This window comes from Vombatus ursinus, unplaced genomic scaffold, assembly GCF_900497805.2.
Source record: "Vombatus ursinus unplaced genomic scaffold, bare-nosed wombat genome assembly UNPS02014841.1, whole genome shotgun sequence".
In the NCBI taxonomy this organism is placed as follows: domain Eukaryota; kingdom Metazoa; phylum Chordata; class Mammalia; order Diprotodontia; family Vombatidae; genus Vombatus; species Vombatus ursinus.
In genome coordinates this window covers 17,492,243-17,520,137 of record NW_020954619.1, presented here as the reverse complement: position 1 = coordinate 17,520,137, position 27,895 = coordinate 17,492,243, and the positions used below count along the sequence as shown (strand labels likewise).

Genomic DNA, 27,895 nt, shown 5'->3' with positions numbered 1-27,895 from the left:
AAAAAAAAAATAAGTAGAGTCCAGGAGAGAGAAGGAAAGCATCCCAGAAATTACTTTGATATTTTCCTACTCACCAAGTAGGAGGGAAAGCTGCATTTATTTTATATTACCAATAAGTATTTCTCAATAAGAAATTAACTACAGAATGCAGAAAGATCAAAGATCCTAGTGTTGCTTTTTGCAGTGCTGCTGACTCAGAAAGGACTCAAGACTGATGAAAAGTTTTCTAGGATTCAGACCATATCACTAACGAAACAAATATCATCCAACGCACAACCCCATACAAATTCAACTAGACCATCATTGTATCAAGGGCTATCAAACTACCTCTCAAATGAATAGGGCAGTGTTTTAGACTGGGGCATCCTCTATCATAGGGGCAGTCCTACGCTGCCCAAGCACAATCTTAACATTTCATATTTGGCTATTGGTAGAAGAGTTATTCTCAGCCAATGAGGAGATAACAGACATAGACACAGGAAAAGAGGAAACATCTACATACACATACAACTCCCTTGGTCATCTTCCAAGGATTCAACGACTAGAAGGAAAAGCCCTCTTACTCCTTATTAAACCTGCCATTGTATGATACCCTCCCCTGGCCCATTATGACGATGAAATACAGCTCAGCTGCAAGGGTTTTGGCACTGGCACTTTCAGAGTGTTGATCTACTTCACTTCTGGTCATCTTGGCCAAGATCCAGGCAGCCACCAACAATGTAAAGGTGCTTGGGCAGTATGACGTTTCTTTCTTCCAATAAAGTATTCCTTGCTTGGCCACCACTATTGCCTTCAGAAATCTTCCATTTATACTTTAAGCCCACATGAACACCATGACCATTTTCTCTCACACATCTGTTTGTTGATGTGGTGATCATTTCCAATTCAGAACAAAACTCTTAGGCATAACTTACGCTTCTTTCCAGATTAAGTATCTTCTATTTTTCTCAGCCTAAAAATCTTCTACCACAAAGGAAATGTACAATAGGAAAGAGACCTTGATTGAAGAAAGAGGACATGGATTTGAAACTGGGTTCTGCTTCTTATGACCTGAGTGATCATGGACAAATCACTTAACCTCTCTGGTCCTTAATTTCCCATTTACAAAATAAGGGGTTTATACTAGGTAATTACTGGGGCCTTTCCTCCCTTAGAACTATGCTATTCTGAAGTATCCAAGTAAGACAATGTGGTCCATCTGGGATAATAAGCACAGAGAATGGAGCAATCATTCAACTTTTCATGCCTTCTTTTTGGGGGTGGCTCTCCTTCACATTGGACTTACAAAGGGTCACCCCTAAAACCCCCAAACACAAAGTCTTTATTTTATGTACTTTCTGTTTCCTTGAATGATTGCAAAGGTATAGAAGTCTGGGAGTGATGTTTGAAAATATTAAATTCTGATCAGCACAATGACCAATCACAGTTCCAGAGTTACAAATGATGAAGTATGCTACCCACCTGGTGGCACACAGGTGATGGATACAAGACATAGAATGAGACATACTTGACTATGCAAATTTGTCGATTTTTTTTCCTAAAATTGGAGGTGATGGAGGGAGAGAAAATAAATGTTTTTTAATTGAAAATAGTTTTTAAAATCAAAGAAAATCCTGAGAATTTTAAAAGAGAGTAGTCTTAAATTTTCCAAGAACTCCCCAAACAGAAAAAAATGACAAATGTTGAGTTACCCATTTAAATATAATCCCTCTTAATACAATATGGCTTTATGCAAAAATAATTTTTAAGTGAATCTACTTATACTTAAAAGAAATCTTCCACTTATCTTTCTAGGAGTGCCCTAAATCTGCTTCAGGTTGCTAAGGAGCTCTACTTTATTATGCAATCTCCTACAGAGGAACTGAGCAGCCTGGACTTTGGCCTTAAAAACAGAAGGAGAAGGGATAAGCATATTAAGATTGTTCTCAGTTAAATTCCTATTCCATCTGGCTATTTGGATCACTCAGCATATAGTCCTCAAGTTCTTGAATGACTTTCTCTGCACATATTTTCTGGTCCCTTTTAAAGTGTTATTTTAGAAACTGTACATTTGCTATCTATTCTTTTGTGAAATTTTATTTGGAAGGCCAGTGTTGGATACCCTATTAGCTTTGGATGTTCTTGTCAAGTAGCAAGAATTGTATGGAATACCTGACTCTTTTCTAGATAATTTATATGATAATGATAACTTAAACGAATATGGCCCATCTGTCAGTGTAAACAGGTGTGCCAAGAGGAGTCTGTTGCTTTAATTTTTATGCCCCTGGCACTTTTCTAATTAATCTATATTCCAGACCATATCGATATAAAATTTCATTTGCTTGAAGAGGCCATTTTTTTTACCTTATATGAGCTGTATTTGTATCACATGTCATGGAAAAATCAGCAAACAGAATTTTTTCAGGATTCTCCTACTATCAAATGAAATAAAATAAAAAACCAGGGTGATTATAGTCCCCCTGTGCTCTGTTCTGCTTATATTACATCTGTATCATTGTGTCTAACTTCTGGGCACATGAATTGATGAAGGACATTGAAAAACTGAAGCATGTCCAAAAGAGAGACTAAGATGATGAGGGGATTAAAAAAAATCATAGCATAACTGAAGGCATGCTAAACTATTTAAGGTAAACATGTTAACTGTCTTGAAATCTTCAAAAAGCTGCCATGTAAAAGAGAGATTAGATGTGCTTTAATTGGCTTCAAATGGTAACACTAGGGGAAGTAAGTGGAAATTGCAGAGACAGATTTGCCTCAACATAAATATAAAGATGGGGCTCATTGGAGTAAATTAATCAAATCATCTCATTCCTATTTAAAATTAGTATTATCTTAATGATATGAGAACATATCTCAATTGATCAATTAAAAACTTTAGACTAACTGCAAACAAGTTCTTAATCAACTGAATCAAAGTTGCATAAGAAGCATGTTTGGATTGTCTGAATAAGTTTAGTCCCAGCATGAGTGTCTGTGAAAGATTAGAGTAAGCACAAGCCAAGAGAGAGCATTCCAGCAATATCTCTATGGAGGAACCACCTGGGGGGGAGAGGGGTGGGGAGGAGAGAAGAGTAACTTGGCTTTGGCTTTGCCTAAGTCTCATTCTCTGCTCCCTTGACCAGAGAGGCACCTTGCAAGATTAAAAGTTTCAGGAGATTTTGGACTATTCGTCTTTTCATCAACATCTTTTCATCATTCTTCAAAACGTTAGCAGCCAGCAGTTGTGTCTGCCTTAAGAGCTTAAAAGAAACCAGATGCTGTGTGGGAAGGCAGATTCAAGGCTACACAAAGAAGCGATATCATGTCTAAAGGGAGCTTCTTGAGTACTATATGGAAGGAAGAAAAGGACTTCCAGTACTTCAGCTCCTAGCTGGGTCCAAGACTGAGCCCACTTTCTCCTAGATTCTGTGGGAGAGTCTGTCACAGACCTTGAGGTGACAGAATGTTTGGTGTTCTGATCAAGCCACCTCAGTAAATACCCCTTTCTAAAAGAGAGTTAAGTCTGGCAACCTAACTGGTAGCACTGATAATCATAGTGAGAAGCACACTTGTAGTGGCTCATGAGCTATAGAACTACTTGCTGCTAGCCATCTAGCTCCCAAATCATAAGGGCTATCCCTAGAGCCTTGAGAGTACCTAGTGACTGAACTCTGGACACTCAGCATGCCAGTAAGAATAGATGCTCAGTAAGTAGACCCCAAGCTTACATGTGTTACATAAAGAAAACCTTCATAACAATTTGAGCTATTCAAAAGTGGGCCATTTTAGGAAATAAAAATTTCTCTTGTATTAGAAGTATTCAAGTAGATGCTAAATGATAACTAGTCGGCATTCTTTTAGAGGGTACTTCAGTTCAGGTAGAGAGTGGACTAGAAGATGAACTCTCAGATGAACTCTTATAATGCTGAGGTTCTGTTATTCCATGAAATGTTTAGAATGGTATACAATGGTCCTAAGTACAAGCACAGGATTTACTGAGATTGAGTTAAGTAATAAAAAAAAACAAAAACAAAAACAAATACCTTACTAGACAACAATAGCAAGGGTACGAATGCTTAATGGATAAGCATTGATAGATGCAGTTCTCCTGATTTCCCTGTTCACAGGGACATTCCTAGGTTGGTCGCAAAAGTAGACAGCTCAAGAATGAAGAAGCCTCTCAAGTCTAAAAAGCTGTACTTCCTTAGTGCTGACTTATATGAAATTTATCACATCAACAAAAAAGGGCCTCAGTGCAGTTAACCAATCAGCTAAAGAACAGCACCCTATTATGATGCTGCTTATATCTTCATTCTGGACCTCCATGGTTAAGTACTATGCCTGTGCCTTGAAACATTTACCTATGTAGCCTAGTTAGTCCATAGGGCCTAATGTTTGAGTAGAATGTGTGACATGCAAGACAAGTGTCCCTTATGTATAAAATATTCATCCATTCATTAGTTCAATAAGCACTTGTTAAGTACTTTCTATTGTTAGGTTCTGGGCTAGATACTGAGGATACAATGAATGTAACAAAAAGAATGACTAATAGGGATGTAATACTCAAAATAAATAAGGAGATAGTAAAAAACCAAAAAAAGTAATTATTTGCCCTTGATTGATTTGAGTCACTGGTCCAAGATACTGAAGAAAAAAAAATAGTTCAAATACCAAATAATGCCATTGTTAATTGGAAGATAATGTAGAATAGGAGTGGTTTTGCATAAGGGCAATAGACAGAAAGGAAACAATCCTAAGATAAGAACTGAGTAGTTTTGCCTTCTCTCTGGTGTCCCATCCACCCCAAGCAATAGTCATCCATCCCAAGCAATAGTTGTATCCCATCCCTTCCTTGATTGTCCTTTTCTTTGTGCAAATATAGTTTTTAAAAAAAAAAAGAAAGAAAAAGAGTTGTCTTTATCTTCCCTTGCCATACACAACTTATTATGATGTTTAGTATTCCTAATACTACTATTAGAGTACTCTGCCATATTCCTCTAAATACGAGCACGTTTTTAACAAGATGGCAGTGGTCACAAAGACGCAGCATGACTTCATCATGAAAAGGCTATGCTACATTAATTGCATTCCTTTTTTTAAACAGGGTTACTAAACTGGTAAACGAGGAGGGTGTGATAGATATAGTTTACCTAGATTTATTGAAGAATTTGATAAGACATTCTCATTCTATCCTTGTAGAAAAAAAAGAAAAGAGATGAGCTAGATGATAATAAAATTAGATTGATTTGGAACTAATTTAGTAGCCAGACTCAAAGAATAGTACTTAATGCTATTATAGAGTATTGGAAGGAGGTCTCCATTAGAGTGGCCCAGGGGTCTGTGTTTTGCCTTGTGCTATTTAATATTTTATCAATGGCTTATTTAAAGATTTAGATAGAATGTTTATAAAATTTGCAAGTGCCACCAAGCTGCTAACATACTTGATAGTAGAGTCAGGATACACAAAAAGCTTGACAGGCTAGAAAATTGAGCCAAATGTAATAATTTCTCGAGCATAAGATAAAGGAAGCATGATTAGCAACAGTTCAGGTAAAATAAAAGTGTGAGAGTTTGATCATACATTAATCTTAATATGACAGTCTTATGACAAGACAACCAGAAAAAAAAAAACTAATGACATCTTGGGCTAATTGGAAAATAAATATTTTCCAGGAATAAGGACAGGACATTGCTGCATGTTCTGCAGTGTTAAGATCACATATGGAGATTTATGTTCAGTTTTTAGTTCAAATTTTAGGAAGTCAGGGATAGGGGCAAAAAAAGTTAGTGAGAGCTTTACATTTCTGCCACATGAAGATTATTTGAAGGAACTGGGAATCTTGAGCCTGTTCAAGAGAAGAACTGTCTTCAGATATCTGAATGGCTTTAATGTAGAAGTATTGGACTTCTTTTATTTGGTCTCATAGGGTAATAACAAAAATAATAATAATAGCATTTATGCAGTGCTTTAAGGTTCATAAAGCACTTTGATAATATGACCTCATTTTATCCTCACAATAACTCTGGGAGATAGGTGCTATTACTGACTCTATTTTACAGATTAGGAAACTGTGGCTGATAGTGGGTATTCTCCAGCTAGTAAGTGTCTGAGGGTCAATTAGGACTCAGGTCTTCCTGACTCCAGGTCCAATGCTTTATCCACTGTACCAGCTAGCTCTCCTCAAACTAGGAGCCATGGGTAGAAGTTGTAGAGAGGTAAGGAAAAACTTCCTAAAAATCAGAACTTTTCAAAAGTGGAATGAGGCATTTCAGGAGGTAGAAAGCTCCAAGCATAGGCTGGATTGACCACTCAACAGGTGTATTACAGTTTTCTTGTTTTAGAAAAAGTTTATAAGTTGGACTAGACGGATGCCAAGGTGCCTTACAACTGTGAAACGCTATGATTCTCATTCTGATTATGAATGAGCTTGGCCATAACAGCTTTTTGACCCAAGGTCTAGAGAGAAGTATATCATGTGACTGTAAGATGTCCCCAGATGAACAATTCCATGAAATGCATAAACATGGGAAAAAGTTGGATGATACTTATCTGTGAACTTGCCTGTTGTTCTTTGTTAGATGAGAAACTGTTGTTAGGACAATTAAGCACATCAATAGTAGCCATCTTCCAAGACCCAGCTGAAATCCTACCTTTCCTAAGTTATTTTTCTTAACTCCTTGAGCCCAGGACTTCCATGATACTTTCCTCTCCACTCATTTACATTTTACAGTTTTATCTCTTCATGTTTATGTTCTCTCTCTCCAACTAGATTGTAAGATACTTGGGAGCAGTAACTGAGCCTAAAACTTCCTTGTGTGCCCCATAATACCTAGTATATCTCAAGAAATGTTCATGATTTGCTTGATGTCATGTGTAGAGGAGGGATTAACCCATAGTTGGATGTCGGTAGGGAGAATGGATGTAGTAAAATGAGCAGTGGAATAGAAAGCAGAAGATCTGGCTTTGAATCCCGGTTGTGTCACCTTCAGCATGTCATTTCAACATACAGTAGAAATAATGTAGTGCAGTGGAAAAAGTGTCTGATTTGGAATAAAGGAACCTGAGCTGACACCCCAGTTCTGAAACATTTTCTATATGACCATGGATAAGGCACTTCCCCTTTCTGGGCAATAATTTCCTTCTCTGTAAAATGAAGGGATTGGGTTAGATGTCCTGGAGTTCTAGATCTTGCAATCCTATGAGCTTTCAGCTTCAGTTTCCCTACCTGTAAAATGAAAATAAGAATATTTTACTATATCTACTTCAAAGATTTGTGTAGGGGAAACCCCTGTAATCTTCTCCTCAAAGCCACTTTGCACATATTTTATATTATTTGTGTATGTCCACATTGTTTCTTCCCAATAGAATGTAAGCTCCTTGTGGGCAGGGATTGTTTCATTTTTGTCTTTGTATACATAGATCCATGTGTAGTGCCTGGCACATAATAGATGCCTGATGAATGTTTATTGAACTGAATTGAAGTACTTGTTAAACGTTAAATCTCTACACAAATATGAGTTATTGCTATTTTAACTATTACTATTATTGATGCCCTGTGATGTTGCTAATACTCCCAATACCACATGGTCAGGTATACAACAAGTTTCTTTAGTTATATTCCTTGAGCTTGCTCTCCAGTTATTCTATTTTTTTTTTTTTTTAGCTAGGCAATTGGGGTTAAGTGACTTGCCCGAGGTCACACAGCTAGTACGTGTCAAGTGTTTGGTCTGAGGCCGGATTTGGACTCAGGTCCTCCTGACTTCAGGGCCGGTGCTCTATCCCCTGCGCCACCAACCTGCCTCCTCTCTCCAATTATTCTAGATCCAAGTAAGGTGTCCACCTTCACAGGAAATGAAATAACTCCCATGGCAGCAGAGGATATTTGCTGCCCTAGAAAAGATACAGAGATCGTTTATTAAACAGTGGCTGAGATGTTTTTATTCCTCCCACATGAAAGCCTTGTGGTTATGATTATAGTCAGCTCTCAGTTTTCCATGGGTGGATTATTGAATTGTTTTTGCAGTGGCAAAAATTCAACCCCCCATGTTTCCTCCTGCTATGTGTGGAGCACAATTCTAGTCTGCCTCTCCCAGACATCACTTATTATGGGCTCAAAGAATATGAAAATATGCTAATATCACCTGAAAGGCAACCTGATGTGAAAGGTAGACTTACTGTCCTCAAATCGTCCCCCTTCCAAAAAAAAAAAAAAAAAAAAAAAGGACATTTTCATACTACGGAGAAGTGACTGAGGAAAGGGGAAGCTGTTATCCCTTTTTGGATTAACCATATTGTTTCTCCCCTCTAGACACTGTGGTCAAGGGGCAATTGGACTAGTTTGGAAAACTCTGTAAAAACTGTCTATTTTAAAGAAGAACCGCATAAAGGAATCATTGTTTTTATTCATTCCTTTAAGTTTTCAGTTTTCCAGCACAATCACAAAATCAAAACAAAGAACCAGCACGGTGCTGGAGGGAACCCTTATTCTCTCTTTGGATCCCTCCTCAAAAATCTGAACACCAGAAAATCAAGATGTTTAGGGTGGTACCAGGCTCATGCTTGCTTATTTCAAGCAGTCCCCTCCATGGACTGCATGCAATTCTCTCGGTAGCCCTGCTGACGGCACTCGGTGATTTTCATATGATCCTGTTATTTTTGTTCTTTGTAGAAGTAAAAATTCATTAGATCATTCTAAAAATATGCCAAGGCCTTGCAGGGTTGCTCAGGATAACTTTGAAACCATCATTTCTATTTCTGGGCTTTTTTAATGCTTTAGCTACTATTTTTAATACTCTTAGCAGATGTTAACTTTTACAGTGATATTGGGGTATAAATATATAGGTCCACTGGGGATCCTTCACCAGCTTTTGCCTGGGTGTCAGCTACATTTGGTCACCATTCTGGGGAGAGGGGCTTCATTTGGGAGAGGCAAGTTGAACTAAGGGACCTCAAAGCTCCTTTCTGACTCTTTGAGTTTGAAAGCTTATGTTGAAACAGCAACTCGATTCTTTAAAAAAAAAATATACACACACACACACACACACACACACACACACACACACACAAAGAGACCTAGGGAGTTTTTTGGAACATCAAGGAAAGTAGAGTTTCTCTGATGGTTTTCTTGTTGAGAGAAAAGAAGAAAAGGGCTGAGTTTGAATGTCACTGATTTTTCTCCCTTTGGGTGTTTATTCCCCTTCTTGTCTCTCTTCCTGACCAAAAAGTATTAGTTTAGTTGACAGTAATGGAAAAAATGAATATTTGCAAGTGTTGAATTCTTAAGTGAAGCAAAAGCTGTCCTTACAAGGAATTTATTTGAAAGTTAATTATAACTTTAATTTCAGTACTGGACGATCAGATTTTTCACACTTTTTCCAGTGTTAAAAACCAAAAACCTTGGACAAAGATCTGCCTTTCTTTTCCTCATTCGTATTTAAAGAAATATGGTTTGTCAGAAAAGAAAAGACCACCTCTCCACCCCCATTATTTTCCCAACAATTCTGTGGTGGTTTTTGTAGTTCTCCCTACATGGCATCACTGTGGTTTGTGTGTTTCCTGGTTTCAGTTGGCTTTGTTAGAGAACTGGTTTAGGTTGTATCTGGTACATAACTCATTGTTCTTTTGCATGTACCCTGGCCTGTTTCAGATTTCAGCCACATTTATGTAATTCTGGAGGTCCACTTATTTTTAAAATGGCAAGAGTCTATTTTTTCCATTTTAACTATATCCTAGATGAGTGAATTTGCTTTCTCTTTGGTCATCAGTAAAGTTGATACATATAAAGGATATTGTTAATGTCATATAGTGGGAAGGAGGGTTGGATTTGAAATCAGAATGCCTAGGTTAGAATTTTGACTCTGATCTACCACCTGTGTGACCTCAGGCAATTCAGTTTAACCTCTCTAGGACTCAGTTTCTTCATCAGTAAAATGAGGGTGTGGAACTATGTGATCTTTGAGGTCACTTCCAGATCTAAATCTGTGATCCTAAAAGGCAATCCAAAAAGTGTTCCATGTGGCAAGCATGGAAGAAACCTTTGATAGAAAATTTCGGGATTAAAAAGATATTATATTAATTTCATTTTCATTATAGTTAAGAGTTAGTCATAGAAACTATCTTCTGAAAGACAAATTAGCTTATGAAGTGAATGTGATTATTTAGAAATCAGGAAACAACTATTAAGCACTATTCGCAAGGCACTGTGAACAAGTGATGTTTAGATAGTGATTTTAAGTTTGTAGAATACTTTACAAACTTTAACAAGGTGGCCTCAAAAACATGAGTTTAAATCCACCCTCAATATGCACTAGATGTGTGATCCTGAGCACATCATTTAATCCTTGTCTGCTTCAGGTTCCTCATCTATAAAATAGAGATAATAATAACCCTTACATTCTATGATTATGGTGGGGATAAAATGAGATTTTTAAGTGCTTTATAAATCTTAAATTGGTATATAAATTCTATCTTATCATTATTATTTGATCTTCACAAAAACCCTATGAAGTGCTATAGATTATTATTATTATTATTATTATCATTAATCCCTATTTTGCAGATGAGGAAACTGAGACTGAGAGTAGTTAAGTGACTTGCCCAAGATTACCCAGCTACTAGGGGTCTAAGGATGAATTCAAACACGTCTTCCTGATTCCAAGTCTGTGCTTTGTCCTCTATGCCAAACTAACTAGAGAGTTATCCCCAAAGAAAATATACATTTCAGCCTGTGATGTTACTTCTTGAAATCTGAACAGTTCAATAGCTTGTCATCTTATAATTTTTAAAATTACATTTACCTGGATTCTCATTATTTGGTGTCCAAATGTTCTAAAACTAGAATATATAATCTGAATGAGAATGGCATGTGTTACTAATATTAGATGGAAGACTTTTAGTCCATCTTAAGTTTCATAGATTTCTCATGTGGCAGAGAAGTGAGTGGGAAGTAGGACCAATCAATATAGATGTGGAAGGTACTTTGGAGGTCATCTTGTCTAACTCTTATTTATTAATAAAGAAAATGACACTTAAGGAGAAGTGACTTACCCAAGGTCACTTGAGTAGTGAGTCAAAGAGCCAGGATTCAAAGTAGGTTCTTCCAAGAGCAAATCCACTTCCCTTTCTTCTACACCTTGCTGCCAAGAAGGAGCTTCAAAAAGTTGATCATCGGATATTATTTTTCATCATTGAAAGGCAGATTTGAGAAGTGACCTGTTGAACAGAAAAGGAAGATAGATGGAGAAAACTGGCTATATCCACCAAGGTAGATAATAGAGAAAAGCAGCAATTGCAGACAGAATATCAGTGGAAACGTCCACTGATGCTTGAGGCAAAATCTAAGAAGAGTCAGTAATAGAAACCGTGGTATCAGATGCCTGTGCACAAGTGTAAAAAATGAAACAGAATGGAATTCCTAACACAAGGAGACAAATGCAACCTTAGTTTTAATGAAATTTGGTGGGATACGACTCAGAATGGGGATGTGGCTCTGAAAGGGTATATATACTCTTCAAGATAACAGAACAGACAAAGTAGTGGTTGGAGAGGGGTTAGATCTAAGTAACATTATATATTAAGATATACTAATGTGAAGAAATCCAGAAACCAGATGGGGGAACATAGTAGAAAATATTTCTGTGAAGGTTAGTGGAGGAAGTAACAGACATGATATTGTAATTAGAGTAGACTACAAGCCACCTGGGAAGAAGAGGGAAATTGATGAGAAAATTCTATATAATGCTACAAACTGATGTTATCTAGTATATTGAATGATCCATGTGCTATGGAAACCAAGAAACCTAATGCAATCTTGGGCTACAGTGAAAGGAAGAGGAAGATGATGATTCTGCTATAGTCTTTACTGATTAGACTGTATCTTGAATATTGTGTTTAGTTCTTAGTGTCATTTATTAGGAAGGGCATTGACAAACTGAAAATTGGCTAGAGGAAGGTGATCAGGATGATGAAAGGCCTGAAGCTCTTGTCATCTGAAGACTGCTTGAGAAACAGCAGACTTTAAAATTATTTTACTATTAATTTTGTTGTTTACATAACCTTCATCTACAAATATCTCCTTACCTGCTATCCAGAGAACCATCTTTTAAACAAAGAATAAAAGAGAAAAAATTTTAAAAAAAAAACCAGTTCAGCACAACTAACCAAATTTTCAAATGAGTTTGACGATATAGACAATATTCCACACAGTGTCTCATTTCTTTAATGAAGGTACCGAAGAGTATTCTCTCATCACTTTTTTTGAACCAAGATTGAATAATAACTAAACAGTATTCAGTGTCATTTTTCTTTTTTGTTTTCATTTGCTTTGTTTAATTGTTGTATACATTCTTTTCCTGGTCCTGCTGTCACTCTGGATTAGTTTCATATGAGTCTTCCTACGCCTCTTTTTACTCTTTATATTCAACATTTCAATACTATGTGCTCCATTATGTTCATGTAACAACACTTGTATATCCATTCTTTGGTCATTGAGCATTTACTTTGTTTCTGGGGGTGTTTAGTTTGAATGAGAGAAAGATTAGTGGGGACTGTGATCTTCCAGTATTTGAAGGGCGCCTATGAGGAAGATTGCTTTTGTCCCCAAAAGGAAGAATTAGGTAAAAGTTGTGAGGAGACAAAGATAGGCTTGATGTAAGTAACAATTCCTAATTATTTGTTATTCAAAAATGGAATGTATTGCTTTAAGGGGCAATGGATTTTTCTCACTAGAGTTCTCCAAAGTCATTTTGTCAGATGTGGCCTAATGATGGGAGAACATTAGGACTGTCATCTTCCAAATCCTGAATACTATGGTTCTTTCAATGCAGCCTAATTGCATCAGTTTGATCAAATGCCATGTCATGTTTTTGTTGAGCATTATCTTATTTAGGTATGTGGGGAACTAGATGCCTATGAGATCTTATCCAACTCTGAGAGTTTGGTTTTATTATTAAGATTGCTCTATAGGGTAGGTAGCATAAATTGGTTGTGGGATATGTGGGATACAGTCATGTTGGTCCCATGACTTTTTTCAGTCATGTCCAGTAGATTAGTGATAGGAGCAGAGAAGGTAGACTGTGGAGGCTATCCAGGATTCAACTAAATTCAACTCCACTGAACAAATATTTATGAAATGGCCACAATATACAAATCACCATGCCACTCACTGGGAAAGATACTGTACAAACTGAGAATTAACTGGATGAGAAGAAAAGAAGGAAAAGGAGATGAGAGATTCAAGGCTGGAGGAGCATATCATAGAGATGGGTCAAAATTCAATTCAACAAATATCTGTCAAGCACATGTACTATGAAAGACTGTACTAGGACTTTCATTTTTCTCTCATTGATTCCTTATCACGTTCCCCATTATGATAAATTTTCTTATTCCTTCTCAAGCCCACAACTCTATTTCTATTTTCCTTTCTTATAGAAAATCAATTTATCTCTTACTTTACTCAGAATATTGAGGCCAGTATGAATTGCTTCGGTTCCTCTCTCTCAAAATCTTTCAATACATTTTCTATAATCCCCACTGTGCCCTCATTCTCAGAGAATCCTTCTTGCCAAAGCTAAATTCTTGACCTTCACCTTTGATTCAGTCCTCTCCTATCTCTTCCTTAGACCTTCGATTATAATAACAAAACAACCCCTTTTTTTCTCCCTCCATTTCTTTCTTCCTCTTCTTCTTTCTCTTGTTCCCTCTCCCTTTCCCTCTTTCATTTTCAGGCTAGCCCTCTCTACTGGCTCCTTCCCTCCACCTACATACAGGCTCTTATTTCCCCTATCTAAAAAAAAAAAATTTAAGGATAGCAGCTGGACTTGTGATTTCATTGGCATAGGGAACTCCCAGGTGAGGAAACTCCTTCCACCAATGAAGTTCAGCACTGTCTGTTCAACTTATGGTCTTAGTTACCTGGAGCACTAGAATGATTTGCCTAGTGTCTCACAGGCAGTAAATAGCAGAATAAGAACATGAACCCATGTCTTGCTGGCTGTGAGGCCACCTTTCTATCCACTAAACTATGTTTCCTCTCATAACCAACAAAATAAAAAATAAAAAAAAAATAACCCAAAGCAAAACCAACAACAAAAGGTCCCACCCTCCCCACCTCACCATAACCTTGCCTACTGATTTTTTAATAATAGCTAAAATTTATATGCCATTTTAAGGTTTGCAAAGTACTTCACAAATGTTATCTCATTTTATCCTCACAACCCTGGAAGTTAGGTGCTATTATTAGGTCCATTTTATGGATGAGGAAACTGAGGCAGACAGTGCTTAAGTGACCTGCCCAGGGTCACACTCAGCAAGTGTCTGAGGGCTAACTTGAACTCAGATCTTCTTACCTCCAGGTGCTAGAAATTTCTTAGTCTGGCATTCATGGCCTTCCACAGTTTAACTACAACTTCCCTTTTGAGCCTTGTTTCATCTATTCCTTTTCACACACTTGATACTCCAAGTAAGTTGAAATAGTCGTTAATCTCCCACTTTCTTCATGTTCTGAAGGTCTGCCTTATTCATGCATTCATTCGCATGCAGCACCTGAAAAACACTCGCCCACTCCCCATTTCTTCCTATTGAAATCCCTCTTTTCTTTACATGCCCCTTCCTCCAAGATACCTTTTCTAATCCCTCTCTGATAACTAAACGTGATCCCTCTATTCTTAAATCTCTCAGGCCATTTTATGTTTTGACTTCTGCCAAGCATTTAATAATATTCTAACTTGCATTTTAGTTGTTTTATTTTTGTGTACACATTTCATCCCTCTACTTTGAAAACTCCTTGAAGTCAGGACTGCATCATTTTTATATATTTGTTTCCTAGCATAGTTCCATGAACAATTGGCGGAGGAATATTTAAATTCAATTCATGATAAATGACAACCATAGGCTGACCTCTATATTAAATAAGATGAAATAGATCATGTGTATACAATGATCACGTGTATTGTTTTAACAAACTAGTGTATGGCAAAGTATATGATATGTAAAGTGGAAAACAAAGTATTATGTGAGACAAAAATTATGTTCTGAACTTATGGTGGGGGTGGGAGGGAGGCACATAATGAAAGGGAATCCATATCGTATCAGGCCCCCTGTATCTGACCTGGAATCAAAGAGGATAATCTCAACCCCCCTAGTTTCTTGAACTGAATAAGAATTCCACCATGATAATAGATCCCAAAAGGTACTTACTTTGTTGAATGAATAAGGTATGACTATTATCCTTGGCCCTGACCTCTTAATATGCCATGCAACACCATCATATAATACTTGCCATGTCTTTATTTATCAAGAAAATTAGATCCAATTTTCAAAGACACTGTTTTATTCCTTGAGCCTTATGACAGCTCTGAATAAAAATCATGCTTTATGCATCATATTAAGTAAAGACAAAAGTGTTTTAAAAAAAACCAGAAGATTTGAATATATGCATAACTTGTTTGGTGATTTTTGTCATTTTGAAAAAAAAATTGTAAAAAACCTAAAAAGGACAAATTCACTAAAATTGTAATTCAGTTAGGGTCATTGAGAAGATCATTAGGACCTTTAAGAAAAAGCTTCACCACAGCCTTGGAGAATTGCTGGATGTATTTTTGTAAATCATTATTTGCTCTTAAACCAATTGTTGCAATAATATAGCAAAAACATAGGAATATGAATCCCACACAGCCAATAACTACAGGGAAATATTCATCTCGTTGAGTTACAATAGAGTTCTGTCATGCTGTCCTCTATCCTAACGTTTACTTTCAGATATTTAGTATACAACTTCTATTTCTTTTTTTTAAATTTTTTTAAATTTTTTTTACAACTTCTATTTCTTGATATTAGTATATTAGTATATTTTATTTCTTGAAAGAGAACTTAGCTTTTCTCCCATTTTACCTTCCACAGACTTTAATCCTATGTGTTGCTTAATTAAAAATTGAAGAATGGTTCATTGTAATGGTGAAAAAAAGTAGGACCTGTCAAGCAATGGGGAGAATATTTACTCAAGCAAAGGAGTGTGAAATTGCCAGGCTTCCACTTCATCTGAAATTGTTGTAATACCAAGAGAAAAATTGGCTATTTTGCTATCCTGTCATTGATGCTCCATTGATTTCCATTTGTCCAGTTTTATAAATGAGTTTGTTTTGGTTTTGTGTTTTTTCATCATCTTCATGCATCTCATATGCTGCTCTATATTTTGGTATTATCGTGGAGTCATCAGAATGAAAATTATTTACTTCAGCAGAATTTGAAAATTCGTCAAACCTGTTTATAAACATCTCATTTTTTTGGCGTTGGAGATATCCTCTATCTTGATGCTTGCCTCTGTTTTCATGAGGGAATTAAAGCAAGAGGAAGCCATCCATTAGTCTGGCAACAGACAAATACAGGTAATATAGACCCCAGCTCCAAAGGCTAGAGGCCTTATAGCAGTTTAAAGAAAGGGTCTGCACTCCAGCAGAGAGTTTTCACAACCTAAACTGGACCTTCAGTCCTACATACCATCATCTTTTAATTATAATCGTACTGATCTCTCCACAACTAAATTTCTCCTCCTATTTTGTATCATTATGGTAACTCTGGGCTGAAGTCGATAACAGTAGAGTAGACTTTGACATTAGGCCTGGCAAGTAATTGTGTGCCTCCTATCCAAAAATTAGCCTCATTGGTAGCTACTAGTATTCCCCAAAGCCCTTCCATATCTATTATCTCACTATATGATCCTTTCAGTGTTTGTAGGGCAGAGTTTCCAATCTCTCCATACCTTTGAAGATGTGGGTTCAAGTTCCCAGTCTGCAAGACCTTCAGCAACTCATTCTAGTCCTTCATTTCCAGATAATTAAAATTAGCAACTCAAAATGGATCATTTGAAAGATTTCTTTACACTCTGATTATTTACACAAATCTTCCTAAATTTTCCTTTCTCCTCATACTCCAACTCTGCTCTAGCCTTCCATATTTATGTCTTTTAATTTAAATGATCAGAGTCTATCAATACTGAGTTTTCTACTTCCTATTCCAATACCTCAAAACTTCTTATCAGTTTTCAACCAAGCATAGATTCAAAGAATCTTGAAGATGAACAGGACTGAAGATGCCACTTAGGCCAAGTTCAACATCTGTAACAACTGGTTGCAGTCTTCACTTTAAGATTTTCAGTGATATGGAATTCACTGCCTCCCAGGATAGCTCATTCCCTTTGAGGACAACTTTAAACATTAAACATTTAAAAATCCATTATGTTGAGCCCTAATTTACTTATCATCCATAACTCCAAGCTCTCTCTTCTTATTCCAAGAAAATAAGTTGAATGTTCTTTCCTATGACAATTTTTCAAATATTTTAAGTAGCTATTTTTTCCTAGTTAAGGTTTTTTTTCCCCCTACTCCAGGCCGAACATGTATAAGTCCTTTATCCATCCTCATATGGCATAGTTTCAAGTCCACAACATTCTTGCTCTATTCTTTTGGACCCATATTGGCTTTCCAATGTCCCACCCAAAGTATAACATCTAGTACTGTGTACAACAATCCCTATGTGGTCTGACCAGTGCAAAGTAGAGAAGGGCTATCATCTCCCTCCTTCTGGACACTGTCTTTCTTCATGCATTCTAAGATGGCATTTGTTTTGGTTTTGGGGGGCTTTTTGCTCCCATGCCACACTGTTGACTCATTGAGTTTATCACTCATCATCACTGGTATATTTTTTTACATGAACTGCTTTTTAGCCATTTGTCTCCTACCATATACTTTTGCCATTCATTCTTTGAACCAGGAAAAATATCCTTTAAAAAAATTTAAAAATTGCAGGATGATCAAAATTACTCATAATATACTGAGAGAAATTGCCTTTACAATGATCAGGCAATGATCAGGAGAGAATTATAAAAACAGATTATAATGCCAATAGGCTAAAACCAGTAGCATAAATCAATCAACAAATAATTAAAAAAGGAAAAATACTGGAGCTACAAAACCAAAAATGAAATAATCCATGTTCTCAAGGTATTTACATTCTATCAAGAGAGATATGTATATAAATGTATGCAGATTTTGATGTGGCTAATTATAAATTCCTGCACTTGAAGTTTAAAAAAATCAATTTTATAAGTATCAGATACGGAAGACTTGATTTGGCAGAGATTTTTGTGAAAAAGACATGGAGTTTTAATTGATTGGCCTATGGCAGTACTACATACCTTATGCTATGATAATAAAATAGATAAACATAAATATACATATGAAGTAATGATCCTTCCATACTCTTACCTGATGTGATCATATCTGGAGTACTGTGCTTATCTGAGGGAGACACATTGTTAAGACACTGACAAATTCTAGAGGAGGAAGACCAGAGGTCTAGAAACCATGATTTATGAGAAATAGTTGAAGGAAATATACATAATAAACTTAATGAATACTGAAAGAAAATATGATAGAGGTCTTTAAATATTCAAAAGTCTTGAAAAAAAGTTAATAGATGTGTTCCGTATTGTCACTTATGGTAGAATTTAAATCCAATGGGTAGAAGTTATAAGTAAGCTCAATTTGAGTAAAAAAATTGTAACAAGATATATTAAATTATATTAGGTTATTAGATTACCTAAGATAAAACATTGAGCATTTGCTATATTCCAACCACTGTTAAGTGCAGGAAATACAAATATAAGCAAAAAAGAAAGTCCCTTCCCTCAAGGAACTTATGCTCACTATGTTGGGAGAAGATAGCATATAAAAGGGTATTGAAAAGGAAATGGATGGGGAGGTATGCTCTTAGGGGCAAAGTAGAAAAGTAGCCCAGAGAATCAGAAGCTGAGCTGGGTTCGAAGTGAGCATGTTTTATATAGTATACTTCATGAAATGGAAATTCTAAGGAGGTTCTCCAATAAAAGGACTGGATGCATCATGAAGTAATGAGCTCTTTGTCCCTGGAAATGTTTGAACAGAAGATTATGACGATCCATCATGAATATAAGAGACAAGATTCCTAAATGAGGCCACAGTTTGGATTAAATAACCTCTATGTCTCTGCCATATGTCTTCGTCTGAAGTCCCTTACAACACCCCCATTAGATTGTGAGTTCCCAGAGGGCAGTTTTTGCCTTTCTTTGTATCCCTAGTACTTACTTTGCATATAATAGAAGCTTAATAAATGCTCATTAACTAACTTAGAAGTCTAAAATTCAGTTATCCTGTGCAGACATAAACTTCAATATTTCAGAAGATACATATATACATACACATAAATATATATGTTAAAATATATAATAGACTTTAAAGTCAAAACAATTGACCTGTTTTATTTTTGAAGACATGGACACAGTTACTTTTACTAGTTCAGGCATTTTATTGTCAATTTGTTTTGGTCATAGATGTAGAGATTATATGTATGTATATTCAGAGAAACATGGAGATGACCTACATATCTCTCATTTAGTGAGCAACCTAGCCAAATTCCAAATTGTTCATCATGATTAGGTTGAACACCAAGGAATGATTTTTTTTTTCAGAGAACTTCAAAGCATACATGTTTAAGATGGGTCATGAATTATCCATATGTATGTATGTAGACATATATGCACACACAATATAATCTATATGTGTGCAAGTGTGTATATCCTACAACCCACTGTTGATATTCTAAGCTATTTGACTGTTGGTGTGTCCTTTGAAGTTAGGTGAAATTAGAATCTCTGACAAGGCATATATCTTTTCAATGTTTTCAACCCTATCCAGCATTACAGCTTTAGGAATCATGTGGCTATTCAACATATATTAATTAAAAAGAACTTATTTCTCCCCTTCTTAATATTTCATCATTATTTATTGCTTGTTTGTGGTTTCCGTGTTCATGATCATGAAAACCTGAACACCCTAAAATAGACTCTTCTGTTTACGTTTTCCAGATGCAGGTGGAACTTGACCAGGAATATCAAGACAAATTCAAAAGGCTCCCCCTGGAAATCCTGGAGTTTGTACAGGAAGCCATGAAAGGAAAGATCAGTGAAGATGGCAATCACAGCTCAGTCTCTTCCTCCCTCACCTCAGATAGCAGCAAAGTGAACCACAAGTGTCCCCCCAGTGAGGAAGAACTGGAAGAAGACAATGCAGAAAGAGTATTTGATACACCCCTCTAACTGCCCCCCACCATGATCCACAAGCAGGAGCCACATCTTCACAAAGCTTGATCTTTCCCCTCCCCCCCTTACTGTGAGCATGGAGCTAGCATCAAGAGACTTTGCTTAATACAATGCATATCTCCTGAGGGAATCTTTCTGGCAAAGTGATATGCAGAGGCCTTCATTCTCACTCTTCAGTTAATCATGCTGAAACATACTGCAAGTCTAATGAGGAAGATAATGTGTATACCATACAGATAAAAATAGAGATATTTACTTTCTTTTTACTAAGGCAGAATGGCCCACATGCACCATTGGGAATATTTAACAAAGAAAGCCATTTGCTGATTTCTGTTTGAACTCGGAATGTAGTATTCTAAACCAACGCAGTGAGTGACAGAAATGTGCAATGCTATCTAATGCCATGTAACAGCCATATTTGAGCTCTTCATTCTAACTGCCTGTCAACAATAGCCATATCATCAATTTAATATTTGCTTTGAATTGTTTTATCTTCTTTGCTTTGCAAGCACTGGTGGCTTGCTGTTTTGATATTATGTTTATCATAGAGGTAAAATTATATTTGCTGCTGAAAATTTCTTCACAAGGAACAGTGGTGATTTTTAAAAGTTTTTTTTTTCTTTAAATGAAAAAGGCTTAACTTGCTTATATCCAGCCAGACCAATGACCTAAAACAGTAAAAACATGTCAGTATAGTTTGCTAGGGTCTATTTTAGGTATCAACCCAGATAACTGCATAGCGACGTGGTCTCTGGTATTTCCAGATATTTTAAGGCTGTTTCTACACATGAATATAGGTTTGACCATTTAGATTCACAGGTCATGTACTCACTAGCTATAGGATTAAATGGATTGATCAAACAGTTGACAAATAATTGACCTGTGAATCAAAAGAGTAAAGCCACTTTGAGTATATAAACACAGCCATAATGAACAGACTGTAGTGAGTCATATTGACTATAAACTAGTTCTGACATTCTATGGTCCTTTTATTTTGGAGTATAAAGATTGAATATTTATCTAGAGAATACACACAGACCCATATATAAAAATATATATAAATATGTCTTGTATCCATGCAAATGCATACACACAGAACAACATGTGTGTATCTATGCACATTCATATATATGTGGGTGTATTTATTATTTGGCAGTGAACCCAACCTCATGTATAATAAATTAAATGAAATTCAGGTTTAAGTGGGTAGGGAAAGTAAGTTTCTAATATCTAGATTATGTAGATATTAAATTATATTAAAATATTAAGAAAACCATTTTTGGCACTGGTGGTGTAAAGCAAAATTTTGTTAGAACATAAAATACATACGCATATTTTGCAGGCTCTAAATGATTGGTTTCAAGGGTCGGTTTTTAAGGTTCTATCTACTTGTTTAAAGTGGATAGAACTGAATGAAAAAGTGGATGACAGTACTGGAAATGTTTTATTTTCTACCACTATCTTTTGCCCTAACTAAAATTCAGTTTTACTAAGGTTTGAAACTGAAGCCCATCCATTGAATGCTTTACATATATCCATTATACATCAATCCATTGAACCACATTTTAATGTGATTAAAGATTCAGAATCATCTGTGTTTATATATTGTTAGACTATAAAAAGCAAATCAACCACATGGTAAACACCGATTAAATTATTATATTTGAAAGTTTTATGTGGGTCAAGATGTTTTTAAATGAAAAAATATAACCTTTAGATATCAACATAAGTACTTTTGTTGTTGTTCCAGACTTATGATTTCATTGGTATGAGGGAACTCCTGGTGGGAAACTTCCTCCACTGATTAGCAGATTTTCAGTAACTTATAGTATTCTAGGCACTGAGAGACTAGGTGGCTTGTCCAGGGTTATACAGCTACTATGTATAAGAGACAGGGCTTGAATTCAGGTCTTTCTGCCTCCAAGGTCAAAGCTCTAGTCAGTATACCACACTGCCATTCCATAAAAATAATAGTTAGCTTAAAATCTATAGGAGATATTCCCATTATGTTTTATTGAAATTAAAGTAATTATCTTTGACAGGAGCAAAGCATAGCAATTTAATACCCAGAAAACTTTTATGCTCTTTAACTTATATTCCCTCAGGAGTTTAATATTTCTGTGCACCTTATATTATTCAAATTTAAGCAATAACTAAAAGTCCATCTTCAGTTTCAATCAAGATCAAGCTTAGGTCCAAACCTTAAAAAATCCTTTTTTAAAAACAACTTTAATAAGACAGGGGGGAGTCACCTGATCTTTCCAGATGATTGTATTTTGAACTAAATTACTTTGATTCATTGAATAAAGCTTCCACTTAGGAAAAGGGAAATCCTTTATAAATATTTCTACTTTGGCACTTTGAAGATAAAGATAGTGATCATAAAGAAACTATAATGGTCTCCATTGAATGCTCCATTTTATAACAGAATTCCAGATTGCCTGAATGATAGATAAACTAATAAGGATATTCATAACTCCACAGCATTGTAATGAGTACAGTAGATAGTGCAGAATTTTAGTCTGGAAATAGACTGAGGCTGACTAATTTTTGATTTATACAAAAACAGTTCAGTTACACAAAACAATTCAGTTAGTTGGTTTTCCGTATCTTAACCACTGTAGCTATTTTGCAATATGTTTGTATTTGACCATTTACTATAATCACATTTTTTTATATCTGTACAGTGATACTTTTTGCAGTTGTAGGGTAGTGTGTAACACTGTATACCTTGCATTGTTGAAACTATAACAGTGATACAAATATCATTTAATAATATTAATATTACTTGAAATAGACTAAGATGAAGAAAAAGGGGTCTTTATGATGTGTGGTCTTGTGCCTTTATGTATTTGCCTTGTTCTGTGTTGAATGTATGAAATTCTGTACTGTGGATGTTATTCTAATAGACAGTAGAGCCTTGCATTTACCTAGATTGTGCTCTTCAGCTATCTTTACACTACTGAAAATAGTGTGGTTTTGGCAGTGTGAACAGAATTTTCAAAGTTCTAATGAAATGTCAGACATTTTTGAATTCAACTGTTTCATTATTGCCATATATTAATTAATACATGTGTATTAGTTAAGCAATCATTGGATGATTTCTAAAGGAACGTTGCTTGCGTTTCTTTTAACTTTAATGTTGCTCTTGTATATTGTATTAATATTGTCTGTGATGGATTGGACTTTGTGATTTTTGCCTTTTAAGAAAAAAGATAGGACAAACTATTGGAGCTATTAAAATGTACATATTTTGGTTTATCAATCTCAAATTGTTTAAAATGCATAATTCACATTTTTGTAATAATTCTATGCAATTTTGTGGCATGACGTTTCTTCCACTTGTAATTTTATGTGCTTTCATCAACAGTTCCAAAGGAAAAAAATAAAAAAATTTCTTAACACAAGACAACTGCTATTTTTCAATGTTCTTCTAGAAATCATGACCAACTCCCTTTACAAGCAGTAAGAACAAGGGCAACAGATTATAGATTTTCTTTGAAAGCCCTCAATCTCAGAAACAGAATGAGGATTCCTTATAAAGTATCTTTGACAAATGGTCATCTACTCTTTCACTGAAGATTTTCAGGGAAAGGTACTCACTACCTCCTGAGTTAGTCCATTCAACTTTAGGGTGGCTCTGACTGTCAATTTTTTTCCATTATGTCAAGCCTAAATCTTCTTCTTTGCCTCTTTCACCCATTGCTCCTAAATGTGACATCTTATACATATGTATAAATTCTTCTGGATATCAGATTTGTGTTAGTGAAATTTAATACAATATTTTCCAAGTTCATATATTTTATTCTGATTTTATCTACATTTATTTTACTTGTGCAATTTTTTTTATTTTATATAATCAAGATATGTGGTTTTTGTGACTGTTTCTTTGACCTATGTGATTTTTATGACCTTTTCTTTGACCTATTTAAACCTATTATTGATAATGAAAAAAGGATATGGACAGAAGACACCAATTGCAATAATGTCATGTAGAAGTTTAACCAATATAATTAATTTGTCATAATAAGGTAAGTAAACAAGCCTAAAAATTTAATATTAGTCAACAAAAATTTGGTTATTTGTGAAGCACAGAAATATGGCAGCCTGGGGAAAAGAAGCTTAAAATGCAAATTATAAAATCTTACTGAGAAGGATAGCAGAAGATTATGAACAGAACAGTTTCAAAATGCAGAGAGAGAGTGGAGGATAAAACCAGTTTAAAGAGGGATTCCCAAGGGTATTTAAGGATGAGACTAGTAAGACAGCAACCAGAAAAAAATGTGGGGGAAAAATGCAAAGGTTTTTTTTTTTTTTATGTAGAATTCTCTCCACCATCAGGGAAAATGGAGCCATAATACTTTAACTTACAAAGAAGGTAGAAATAGCAATAAAGAGGACAAAGAAAAGCTTAGTTTGATCAAACCTACATGAAAGAAATCCAGAATGTATGCAACACAATTATGAGGGTGTTGAATTTATTTCAAAAGTATCTGAGGAAAGAAAGATACCAAAGGTATGGAGACAATCACAGACCTTGTTAAGACACCTAAAAGAATCTAAACATAAAGGACCAAGAGATTATCAATACTACTAATCTTTATGTCTTCTTTTTCATCCATAAAAAATTTTATATAAGAATATAAACATGTTTTGAAGGGATTCCAGAGAAGGATATGAGTGAGGAAGAGGTAGACTGTTGCAAGTAATATTCCCCATAGACTACATCTTTATACAATTGACTTAATTGTATACAGAATACAAGATCTCAATGTGCTGATTTGTTCTTGACTATATAATAGCATTTGATTCAGTTGAGCAAGTCTCTGTGATTAAAGCCATCTTTCAACAAGGACTCTCTAATGCATACATCAAAAACTTGCAAGATTTCTTTGTACAAGATTCTATTTTAACCCTGATGCCTTAACTAGTGAAACTATTGATCAATCAATCAAACAAACAAAAGACCAATGAAGTGTGAAAAGTACTCGAAAGTCATTGGATGACGTGAAATAATGCCAGACAGAAAGGAAGTCTGTTCTGATTGGCTGGAAAACTTGGTCAGCCCTTCAGGGATTATCTATAAAGTATCAAGGAAGTTGAGAAATGAAAGGAATACCAGAAATAAGAATGTGCATTTTTCTACTACATTCCTGAGAAGGAACTTCTTGGGATTTGGGGGATTTCAACTTAAGGCCTCTGCTGCATCTTTTTCCCCCTCCCCTTTGAACTAAAGTAGGACCTTCAGCTTTGAAGGGTCTGGAGTATGTTAAATTTTTTATCTTCCCATCAATGCCCTTACATCATAATTCTAGAGACAGCCACAGTCGCCATCTTGCCATTGGTGTCCTTGCAGTGTCCCCAGATCAGTTGGCGGTAGTCTTTGCATCATTAGGAGTCAAGAATGCAGTAGATTTGTAGCTCTACAAGGAGCCCAGCAAATAAACTGCACCGTGCCTAATGGGAACCATGAACTATGTGTTTCCTCTCTTATCCTCCTCTCTTATCCTGGGCTCTGTATGTATTTGTGGTAGAGTATGTCACAGACATTTCAGGGGATCTGTAGAAGCTATTCTTGTTGCATAACATTAGTAAATATCCTTTTCTAAAAGCTACTAAAAACTGGATGACTAAATGATTCTCTATTGATAATATGGGGAAGAAACACAGGTGGGAGCTTGAGCCAATTGTATTAGAGAATCGCCTCTGACGCTGCAGGAGTACCCCTAGAACACTGGTGGAGGGATATAACCATCCAAGCTCTGGAGACCGCCTGACTTAACTGTGGAAGTAAGAGTTAGGATAAAGGGTACCTCGGAGTTCACATGGCCTTCGTTTGCAAGACCTATCAACAGAGATGATTATATTTGATATTCCCCTGATTATTAACACAAAAGGCATAAAATAGGAAGATATATAGTCAAAAAAGGCACTTACTACTTTCTTGGAAGAAATCTAATGGAAAGTTCAAATTGAAGAGATATTCCCTATAGATGGTGAGGTTCTCCAGAAACTCCTATTTGTGAATGATATTACACTGGTTGAATAAAGTTGTGATACATTTCAGGGATTATGAGACAAAATGCACAAACACTCAAAAGAATCAAAGAGATGAATATAGCATATTTAAAGGAGCTCAGAATAAGGATAGGTAGAGTGTCAAGGATTAAAATATAAGATACATAAGCTCAGGAGGGTTGAGAGATGCTCAAAAATGAAATTCTAAAGACACCAATGAGACTTTAATGAGTAGTAAAGATGGGAATTGTCTTAAGAGATAGATATGACTACACAGGGAACTGACCCTGTAACTTAGCTTTTTAAAAGAATTGTACAAAAGATAGCAGCAAGGGCAAGTAACTAAGAATGAAGCCAAGAGCAATATCCCTTTGTAAGCTGCAAGAATGGGTGGTTAAGATTTTTTCTTGTCTGCACCTAAAGGAATATAAACCAGAAGAAGAAATGTTGTGGAAGATGGTTAATGGCAACTGTCTTTATTTTATATTTTTTGGTTTAGTTTCATTTTCACTTTGTCTATATACAATTAACTAGGTGTCTATAACATGTTTGTATGTTTGAATCTATGAATGTATTGGGAAAGGCCTGAGAGAAAAAATTTTTTTTTCAATTTAGACCCTTAGCCAGTTATAGACAACAGATTTCACATTTTATATTTTGAAAAATATTCAGTCGTTTAAAAAGCATGTATTAAGCTCCTACTATGTGCTAGGCATTATGCTAACTGCTTGGCATACAAAGAAGAGGAAAAAAAAAACAGTCCCTGCTCTCAAGATGCTTATGTTTTAATGAATTGTTAATGGATTGTTATTCCATTTCATTACCTAGAATGAAGAAATGGTTGCACAGACATGAAACCAGCTGGGGCCAATGATGAGGCACCAGCATATTTGGTCAGTGAGGCAAGGGGCAAGTGTTGGCAGGCTTTGAGAACTATCTCACCACCAGCTCAGGTATCTCACTCCACCAATTTAAATTACTTGGTTGGATAATTAAAAAGTGACTCCTCTTACTTTAAAGTAAAGCAATGCTCAAGTCACAACAAAATGTCACACACAAATGTGAATAATGGAAAGTCATTTGAGAAATCTCCTGTATTTGGTATTTAAAACGTTTCACATACCCAGAATGCCTTTCTCTTCTGAAACCCTGATCTTCGATTGACAACAGTAATTAAAACTTCACATATATCTTTAAAATCTTTAGTTCCCTGTCAAAGACTTCATAACATTTAGAAAAGCTTTTTAGAAACTTCTACCAGCATTATGTATTCCTACATAAGATTGCAGCATTGGGTAGTAGTCATTAGGCTTCATAACCTCTGGGATTCTCACTATAATCTCCCAGAAAATTCTCCAGTACAGTAGGCTTCTCTATTGTCGATGCCAGGTTTAGAAATAGTCCTGAACATGGAATCCCCAGGCACCGTTACTTGTCTTTTTCTGATCACCACTTACGTAGCCAATAGAAACAACAATCCCCTTCCCCATGAAGTTCTAACTTCCCCATTCCATTTGAGGGGGTCCTCAAACATATTACTAAACCCCAAGTAGCTTTCTTCCCATCCTCTTCTGTGTCACATTGTTCTACCAACGTAACTCTGAAAATGAGGCAAGATGCACCTCTGACTTTTCAAATTTATTTTCTCTTTTTTTTTTTTAAGAGTTGAAGTGTTTCTTCCATTCATCCCTGGGATTCATTCCTGGTGATGTTTTCTTCCAGTCTTTCAAAAAGAGTCACAGTATTCATACAGTGCTTTCTTCATA

The 27,895-nt window shown here is 35.7% G+C and overlaps 1 protein-coding gene across 2 annotated transcripts in view; it reads left to right on the top strand.

The window, feature by feature from the left end:
- Window positions 1-23,496, top strand: part of PLCB1 (phospholipase C beta 1) — an 840,557-nt gene extending 817,061 nt beyond the window's left edge. Inside the window, exon 32 of one of the 2 annotated variants that reach the window (XM_027840410.1) lies at window positions 19,878-23,496. In XM_027840410.1, coding sequence (XP_027696211.1) covers window positions 19,878-20,108 — 231 coding nt within the window. In that variant the 3' untranslated portion in view covers window positions 20,109-23,496. The remainder of the gene's footprint in view (window positions 1-19,877) is intronic. The other variant, XM_027840412.1, reaches the window with a different exon arrangement.
- Window positions 23,497-27,895: the final 4,399 nt, after the last annotated feature.